This window comes from Marmota flaviventris, chromosome 2 (assembly GCF_047511675.1).
Source record: "Marmota flaviventris isolate mMarFla1 chromosome 2, mMarFla1.hap1, whole genome shotgun sequence".
NCBI lineage: Eukaryota > Metazoa > Chordata > Mammalia > Rodentia > Sciuridae > Marmota > Marmota flaviventris.
Window position 1 is genome coordinate 138,563,564 of NC_092499.1, and position 9,309 is coordinate 138,572,872.

General features: G+C 52.6%; 1 protein-coding gene across 1 annotated transcript; it reads right to left on the minus strand.

Annotated features, from left to right (window-relative positions):
* Positions 1 to 5,350: 5,350 nt before the first annotated feature.
* On the minus strand, positions 5,351 to 8,924 carry LOC114107942 (nuclear envelope pore membrane protein POM 121C-like). The gene is given in 3 exon segments (XM_071607420.1): positions 5,351 to 8,533; positions 8,536 to 8,843; positions 8,846 to 8,924. Coding segments are annotated over 3 exon segments (3,570 nt in total).
* Between the last annotated feature and the right edge of the window lie 385 nt (positions 8,925 to 9,309).

The window sequence follows — 9,309 nt, forward strand, 5'->3', positions numbered from 1 at the left end:
ACTCACATATGGTCACAATGGTAAACTGCATGCTATGTGTATATGACCATAACTTAAAAAAAAAAAGCTATGTTGCCTACAGTGGGGCCATAGGGTCAAGAAATCCTATTGTAGAGTGGAGATGTGCCAGTAAACAGAGCTGAGCCGGACCTCCTGTCCTGTACATGGTTAATCGTGGCCTAAAAAATGACTGGTTCTTAAATTTGAAAGGTGTAAGCAGAATCATTTTCTCTAACAAAATAAAACTTTCTCACAAGTCCATTATATTAAACAGACAATAGAGAGATCATCACTTAGTGGGGTGATAGAGTAAGCACAGAAGTCACAGTTGCACAAAGCAGGGTGGGATTAGCAGTTTGTGTCTCTACCCAAGTTTTGCAGGCAAGTGCACCAGAGGGAGAGGCCACTTGTACCACGTGAGACTGGACCCCTGGCCCTCGTGAAAGGCTACGGTTGGGAGGAGGCATGTTGAGCTTTGTGTCTATCCCTGATATATAGTATGGGCTGCCATCAAGTATGTCTCTCTGGCCACCAGGAGGCAAAAACATGCCATGATGCAGTGACACCTTACTGCCTGGTCACTGGTCCCTCTGGCTTCCTGCAGGATGCCCTGTGGCATCAGCTCTGGCAATAATCTGGAAACCTTCTGTCCAGCTAGAATCTTCTCTGTTTCCTTGGTTGAACTTGGTTGGCATCAGCCAGAATGACATCCTGTTTTGACTTCTTTAATGGACCTGGAACATCTGGGTGAATCAAAATCTTTCTGGTTGTAAGTGACAGAAATCAACACAGAGTGGCTTAAACCTAAATAAAAATTTCCAACTTATGCAACTGAAATGTCAGGTATAGCTGGCTCCAAGGGTCCAAATAATGCCATTCATTCTCTCTCACCCCATAATTTTTTGTCCATTGATCTTGCCCTTTTTTGGTGGGGGACTCCACGTGGTGGAGTAAGAAGCTTATGCCCAGTAAGAAGCTTATGCCCTGCCTCTGCCAAGAGGTCAGACCCTAGTTTCTTTTTCTCCACCGGCATTACTCTCAAGCCGGTCTATGAGTTATTGACATGGTGGGGGATGTAATACCCTGGGACACCACCCTAAATCATGGACTGAGCATGGGGGAGGTGGTCTTGGGAGGGGAAGTGGAAACTGTTACTAGAACAGGAGGAGTAGAAGATGGGCAGTGAAGACAGACATCCCTTTCAAAACCCCTCATGATATGAGAAGGGTAGGAGAAGCTGTCCTAGGCTCAGGAACCTCTCTAAACCCTGTCCAACCCCTTCTCCTGCCCTGACCTTCCCCTTTTGTCTGTGCCATTGGGCTTTTCTCCTTGACATCTTCTCCCTCTCTAACCATGGGGCTGGTGACCCTATTTTGGATCATTTCACGTGGCCTGTAAGTGCCGCTCCCTCCAGATGGAACCTCCAGCATCTGCCCTCTGAATAAACTGGCACGCCTTAGCCTGGTGACCCCTGACACAGGGAAGAGGGCCAAGCACAGTACCACAGGGACAGTGTCCTAATTTGGAGAACTCGCCCTTTGGAGACTTCAGTCTCACCTCTTGTGGCCCTGTCAAGATTCAGAGCATTAAACATTTTTTCCCCCTTTTATTTTCTTCATTTGTCAGGTCCCTGTTGTGTGGCGTTCGTTGTCGGGTGGTGTTGGTTTGTTATTTTCACTCTGCTCTGTGCCCTGACACTTCCTCAAGGTGCGGGCACATTCTAAAATAATGATCTCCCCATGGCCAGGAGAGCCTGACCCCTCTGCAGTGGTTTGAGCAGCTCTGCTCTGGGGGAAGGGCCAGGGATTTTGCTTGGGGTTCAGCATTGGAGGGGCTGGCGTGAGCTCTTAGGGACAGTCAGGAATGTCCAGGAGGGACAAAAGGCCTGAGCTGAAAAGCAGAGGAATGTAAGGCATAGATAGAGGTGGCTGGATTTCAGAGGCACTGGCCTGAGTGGTAGCACCAGGTCCCACCCAGGTGAGCTAGAGGTCAAAGGGGATCAGACCCCAAGGAAACCTGTTCCTGATGTCTAAACTTTCTATACGCCCCAGAATGGCAGTGGCTGATTTGCCATGGAGTGTCTGGGCAGTGGAGGGGTGGGGCAGGATCAAGGTCCCAGATGATGAATGGCCACCGGCAAGTCTTGCCTTGGCCAGTAGCCAGGGGGAAGGAGAATCTTCCTTCATTCAAAAGTGGCTCAGCTTCTGCACTGTTGCCACTGTTCTACCAGATCCAGGTCTTATTGAAAGAGGGTTCCTGGTCCTAAGGGGTTTTATGTCCTTGTGTCCTAATGAGGCATAGCTGTGGCTACTGGAGAAGGGCCTCTCTTCAGGGTGGACCATGTACCCTGGAGGCAAGACCTTGGGGCTCTTTGAAATCCCTGTCCATTCTTTCTCCCCTCTTCTAGTTCCCACTAGGCCTCTTTCCTTTGACTGATCCTGGCCACAGCAATTCATTCTGTTCAGATTTACATTGTATCTTATGTAATCTGTTACAACCCCCAAGTTTAAGATGATACCTCTTATTATGGTTTAAAATGCTATAATGTTGGGATGAAGATGGGATGAGCTCTGGAGTGAGAAGGACATGGATACTAGCCCCAGCTCCATCCCTCACAAGCTCAGTGACCTGGTGTGAGTTACTATACCTTAGCTTCTTCCCTGGCAAATTCCTAAGACAGAGCTGTCTTTCTTTTGGGGCGAGTGTGAGGCATAAATAAAGCAAAAGTTTATTCCTTTAACAAGTACATCTTGCACGCCTAGTACGTGCCAGGTGCTTTTCCAGGCACTTTGCAGCACTGCACCCGACAGTTCTAGTGGATGTAATACCTGTAATGACACCTAAAGGTCTTTGACAGAGTGGCAATCCTGGAGGAAAGATAAAGGGGCACCTCATTCAGACCACATAGTGGCATGGTGTTCGGAAAGTTCCACTGCTGTGTATGCTGTTGGGAAACCTGATACATATCTCCCCAGAGTCTGGATTGAACGAGCTTTGCCAGGATGTAGGGGCAGGGTCCACAGTCCTGTCCCTCACTCCAGGCCTTCAAGGTCCTTTTTTTTTTTTTAAAAAAAAAAATTTATTCTTAATGACATGAGCAAGAAGGAAAATCTCACATTCATACTAAAAAGTCCAACTAGATTCAACAGGAATTAAATTTTTATTTATAATGGAAAAACCTCAGCCTCCTGTTCTGTCCAATGCACAAACATATACATATATACATACCCATGCCCAGGCGGTACCAGCCCCCCTCCCCACCAAGGTGTTCCTGGGCCGAGTGGCCTGCCGGTAGAGCTGAGGTAAACTAGCTCATAAATTTAAGAGGATCCACTTTACATCAGGCATAGGTAGAAGCTTCATTTTTAAACATGTGGCCCACTCTTACCCCTCCAACCCTAACAGGAATTTGGGACTTGGGTCTCAGTTCTTTTTTCAGTCTGGCACAGAGCCAGGCTAACACAGGTGCCCCACTGTTCTTGGGGTGGGAGTCCCCTGTCACAAGATATTTGACCTTAGTCACAAAAGGATACAGCTCCATTACATTATTTATAAGATTTATATAACACAGCCAGAAGGAGCTCCGCTCCCTCAGGAAAGCTGCCTGGGGACAGCGCTTGAGCCCCTTCACCACACAGGCATCACCTAACTATGCAGCTAGTTCCTGGTCACCAGCAATCATACTTAGTCACCTCAATGAACCAAGCTTGGAGGAATTTAAAAGGCAATTTAGCTTAAATTAAAAAATAAATTTTTGTTAAAATTTTAAGTTTAAATATATATATTTTTAATTTAGGCATAGGAATTCATACTCCTCCCAAAGAGGAGAGGCAGACAATGGGCAGCGAGGCCAGCAGGTGGAGGCGGCCGGCGGCTGAGGGCAGTTGGAGGCATCCTGCCCTCTCCAGGAGCTTCAGTCACTCCCAGCTCTGCCAGCCTGACAGCCTTGAGCCACCAAGTTTTTAGGGCCCAAACTGGCAGAGGGCTGGAGATAAGACTTGACTAGGACTTGGCAGGGCGAAAGGGGGCAGCCCGAGCAACACCCACTGGGGTCTCCCAGGCAAAAAGACCAGAGGAAGAGAACCACTTCTTATAACCCAGCCAAGCAAGTAAAACTGCTGCCATGCCCATTCTCTTTAGGAGAATCATGTGCTAAAATATTTTAACAAAGTAAAAATTCATTTTTGTATTTAAGCTTTTAAATTCCTTCCATCTTGGTTCATTGAAGTGGTAAGTATGAATGCCGGTGATCAGGAATTAGCTGCACAGTTGGGTGATCTGTGTAAAGAAAGGGCTCAAGTGCTGTCCCAGACAGCTTTCTTGAGGGACTGGAGTCCCTTTTGCCCATGTTATATAATTCTTATAAATAATGTGAAATGGAGACGGGGACAGAAGCTATTTCTTACGGGTGTGCTGCCTTCAGGCCTGCAGTCTTGGTCGAACACCTGGGGTCTTGGGTCCCGCCATCAATGGAAAATGAAGGGGCTGCTGATCCAAAAGACCTCCCCACTTGTGACTGAAAATTATTCATTTTATCCAATCCCACCAAATGCAACAGAGATTCAAGTTGTGTGCATTGCATGCTCTGGCAAGGATGGCTCTTGGGGGAAAAGGTGGGAAGGGAGGCCACCTGACTAAGTGACATACTAAATGAGTCAGGGAAGTGAGCCAACAGTATGTACAGATGTTCCTTTAGTTCTTCAGCTGCATCCCGCAGCTTGGCTGGGCACAAATAACCGGGAGGTCACGAGCCACTTGTAGATTCAAGCAGGAACGAACTTCGAACCTACCACCCACGCGAACTCTCCAGGAACTCCAGGAGAGCTCAAACATCACCATCCTAATGGCTCCCTGGCACCACCTCTCAACCACTCCCCCTGGCAAAACGCCAGGCACCATCCCTACTCGGCTGCAGCTCTCAACATCAGTGCAACTGTTCAAGTACAGGTATCAGGCTTGGGCCCTGCCACTGCCTGCTTCCTCCCTGAGGCGCCTGCTTCCTCCAGAAGGGAAAGAGCCCCTGGGCTGCTACCACCACCCTGGTGGCTGAAGCTAGAGATCTAGGGTAGTTTTGTTTTATGGAACTTGAAGAGTCAGAGGCTCTTCCTAGTAGGTGCTGAGGTCCAGATTTGGGCAAGGACAAGGGAATGGGGAGGGGGACAGGGGAATGGGGTGGGGACAGGGGAATGGAGACTGGGACAGGGGAATGGAGACTGGGACAGGGGAATGGAAATTAGGACAGGGGAATGGAGGTGGGGACAGGGGAATTGAGATGGGGACAGGGGATTGGAGACAGGGACGGGGATTGGAGACGGGGACAGGGGAATGAAGGTGGGGACAGGGACAGAATCTATTTCTTACGGGTGTGCTGCCTTCGGGCCTGCAGTCTTGGTCGAGCACCTGGGGTCTTGGGTCCCGCACCAATGGAAAATGAAGGGCCTGCTGATCCAAAGGACCCGACTCCAACAAAGCCTTGGGTGGGTATAGAGGACACCCCAAAGGAAAGGCTGTTGCCCGCTGTGCCCACTCCAGCGGTTAGGGTGCTCCGCCCAAAGGTAGGTGTGGAGATGCTTCCATACACAGGTTTGCTCTCAGATGTGCTGGCCACGTTAAAGGCAAATGGTGTGCCCTGGCTGGGAATCCCCAGGGCATTCTGACTTAAGACCCCCACAAAGGGGGTGGTGGTTCCTGTGGTACCACTCTGTCCAGGTCCAAAATTGAATGCCCCAGAGGTGGAGTTGGTGTCTGGGGCAGCCACACTGAGCCCAACACTTGGGGCTACAGGTCCCCCAAACGTGAAAGGGGACGAAGTTGAGCTGCCAAACACTGAGCTACTGGTCCCACTGCTAGTGGTGTGGGTGGTAGCTCTGAAGCCAGAGGTGGTGGCTACTACACCAAAGGCTTTCTTTGTGCTGGCAGGGACGCTGAAGGCTGAGGCTGTGGTTTTCAAGCCAAAACCCGTCTGCGCTGAGCTGCCAAAGGCCGGCTGGGCTGGCTGGGCCAGCGCTGCCGCGGGCGCTGACATTGGCGTTAGCACTGGTGCTACAGATGGGGCAGGGGCCCCAGAGTTCCCAAAAGGAAAAGGGCTGCCAAAGCTTGGGGTTAGGGATGGCTTGGTGGACCTCTGCTGCTGCCCATTGGCAGCCCCAAATTTGGGCTGGGGGATGACTACTGGGTATGCTGCGACGGGGTGCTTGGCACTTAAGCCAAAGGGAATATTGAATGCAGGAGTGGTTGTGTTACTGAAAGTCAGTGTAGGCTGGCAGGTGGCGGCCAGGGCTGAGGTTGTGAGGGAGCCACCGAAGCCACAGAAGCCAGCAGTGCTCCTCCTGCTGCTGCTGCTGCTGCTGCTGCTGCTGCTGGTTGCCATCTGAACAGCACCAGGCAGAGACTGGCCAAAGGTGGTCACTGCTGTGGATGTCTGCATGATGGGGGCCCTGCCAAACTGGAATTCAGAGCCCATGGCCCTGGCAGAGCTGGTGACAGAAGCAGGGGGCACCCCAAAGGGGAAGAGCTGAGAGGCGGAAGTCATGCTGCTAGTTGTGCTGCTCCCAGTACTGGCCACACTGGTGACCCCAAAGCCAAAAGCAGATGTGGACACACTGGTGGTGGTGGTGGTGGTGGTGGTGGTGGTGGTAGTGGTGGTGGTGGAAGCCACGACAGAGGTGGCAGTGGCCAGGCCAGCAAACAGAGGGGCAGCTGGGGCTGCAGCAGCCGTCACAGCAGTTGTTGGCTTAAAGGAAAAGGGAGCAGGCAAGGGCACAGCCACAGGTGGCCCTAGGTCACCAAAGATGGGCTTAAAAGTTGAGGTGGTAGTGCTGGTGGTCATCGTGGGGAGGTTGGCTAGACTGGATGGCAAGGGGCCTTCACTCTCACTTTTAGGTGCCATTGCAAAAATAGGCTTGAAGGTGGGAGAAGACATGGCTAGGGCACCTGGGGAGGAAAGGTCAGAGGTCTCGCTGTTTGACATGCCACCAAACAGCACTCCTTGCATGGGAGAGGGGGTAGATGTGTCAGCCTGAAGGGCTGGAGGTGACTTGGTGTCAGCGACTGGTGCTGTGGAGGAAGCAGGGACCAGTCCCAAAAAAGTGGCTGTGGGTTTTGAGTCTGAAGAGGTTTCTGGCAGGGGCCCTGATGGTAAAGAGCCAAGAGAGTCCAGAAGACTGGGTGTCTTCAGAGATGAAGGTTCTGGGAGGGATGGCCCTGGGACACTCTGCGTCTTCTTCAGGCTGGTGCCTACGGCTGGCCAGGAGGCTGCTGAGAAAGTGGTATTCGCAGCAGGCAGGGTGAAAGAAGGCTGAGTGTCGGGTGGCTTCTCACTGACCAACTTCAGAGGAGGAACATCAGTCTTGTCCTCTAAGACCTTGTTCAGCCACTGGAGCGAAGCTTTCTTCTCCAGGTCAAAGTCCTCAGCCGTGATGGGATAACCAAGCTGAGGTGGTGAAGGCAAGGTCAGTTGGTTCCGAAGCCTGGGCAGCAGTGGAATCTTCCGTTTCCGTTGTCTGGAGCTGCCGGGTGTAGATGGGGAAGCCCCCGAGTTCTGCTGCTTCTGAGTGGGAGTGTCCACAGCCCTTTCTCCCTGGGACTCCTTGTTGGCCACTGGAGGAGTCGAAGAACTGGAATGCTGACGTGGCTCCTCTTCTCTCGCTTTCTTGGCTGGCCTCTCTGGGGAGGAAGCTGGGCTAGAGAAGGGAGATGAAATGGAGCCACTCCTCTTCCACAGCTGCTGGCGAGAGATGCCTCCGGTAGAACTGTAAGAACTGGTGATCCTATTGCAGCCGGAACAACGGACGCGGCATGTGCTTGTCAGGGAGCGAACCCGCGAGGTACAAGATCGCTTACTCGAATCTTCTCCTGAGCTCTGGGAAGGGAGAACTCTTTTCAGAGACCCAGGGTTAGGCACAGAAGAAGTGGAGCCTCCATTGGCCACCAGGGGCACAGATGGAGACTGTCCACTCCTACTGCTATCCTGGCGTCTCCTCTTATTCTCCTGACCATCAACAAGTAATTGGTCGTCTTCCTCCGCAATCCTTTTCTTCCCCTCTTTGAGACCATTCTCTTTTGCACATGAGTCTGGGACATTACCAGATGGTGAGGGCAGGGTTGAGTTGATTAACCGCCCTGGTATTAGACGACGAGTTAACCTGCTATCCGGAGGGGCAATCCTCACAGTCCCTGGGCTGCACACCATCTTTGAGTTCTGAACCGAAAGCACAGCCTTCTTCTGACAACCATTCCAGCACACCGTGGGCAGTACCCCTAGCATGGAATACTGGGCCTGCTGAATTGGATGGTGTCTTGGAGGAGCTATCACAAAGGGATTGGCTAAAGTCCCACAATCCCTATGCATAGACCTCCTGGGGGGTCGGTGGAAAGGGGTCGGGAGAGAGGGGTAACCGCGCTGCGGGATCCGCTGGGCCGCAGGTGTAGGTGGCGAGGAGCGGGTGGGCAGGCGGCGGACAGGCCGCTCCCTCAGGTCCCTGCCCTCCTGCGCGGTGGCGGGCTGCGGAGGGCCGGGCTTATCCAGGTAGCTGCTCATGAGCCGGGCTTATCCAGGTAGCTGCCCATGAGGAGCAGTTCAGCGGGTTTGAGTCCTTTGAACAGAGTCCAAGGCTCTAGGAGCTTTCCGTTTGCTGCCGCGTTGGTCAGAGGCGAGACGAGCAGTGTTCGCTGGCTGCGAACGAACGACGACGACGGCACGGCGCGCGGGCCACGGGGCTCGCGGCTCAGTCGCCACCAGACCGTGGTAGCGCCAACGGCCAGCCACGCTACCAACGGTCCTGCACGCACCAGGTACAGCACGAGGCCCAGCAGCACCGCGAGGCCCAGCAGCGCGAGGCCCAGCAGCCCCGGGCCAAGCCCTGGGTGCTAGCTATGGGGGGCCGCTGCCGCTCGCCTTCTCCAGTCACAGCCGCCAGAGACATAAACAGCTCCGCGTCGCAGGGAAGATTTCTTCGCGGCCTTCTTACCCCAGGCCAGAAGGTGTGTGATCCATCAGCTCAGAGTTGGAGAGGCTATCAGGGCGGTGGACTGGGCAGAATTCGGCTCCATGCTCCAGTTGCACGCACATACTCACAGGCACGCACACGCAGTGTGCATAGTCACACAAGCATACGCGGGTATACGCATACACACAATCTGGCCATCACTTCCCCAGCATGCTCCTTTGTAGACATAGTATTGATCATGACCTCACAGTTAAACAAGCACCACCCACTCAGGTGCTCTCCAAGTGATGTCCAAGGGAGGGCTTTGCCGGAGATTCAGAGCAGCCCACAGAGGAGTGATTAAAGATTCCTTTTGGATCCA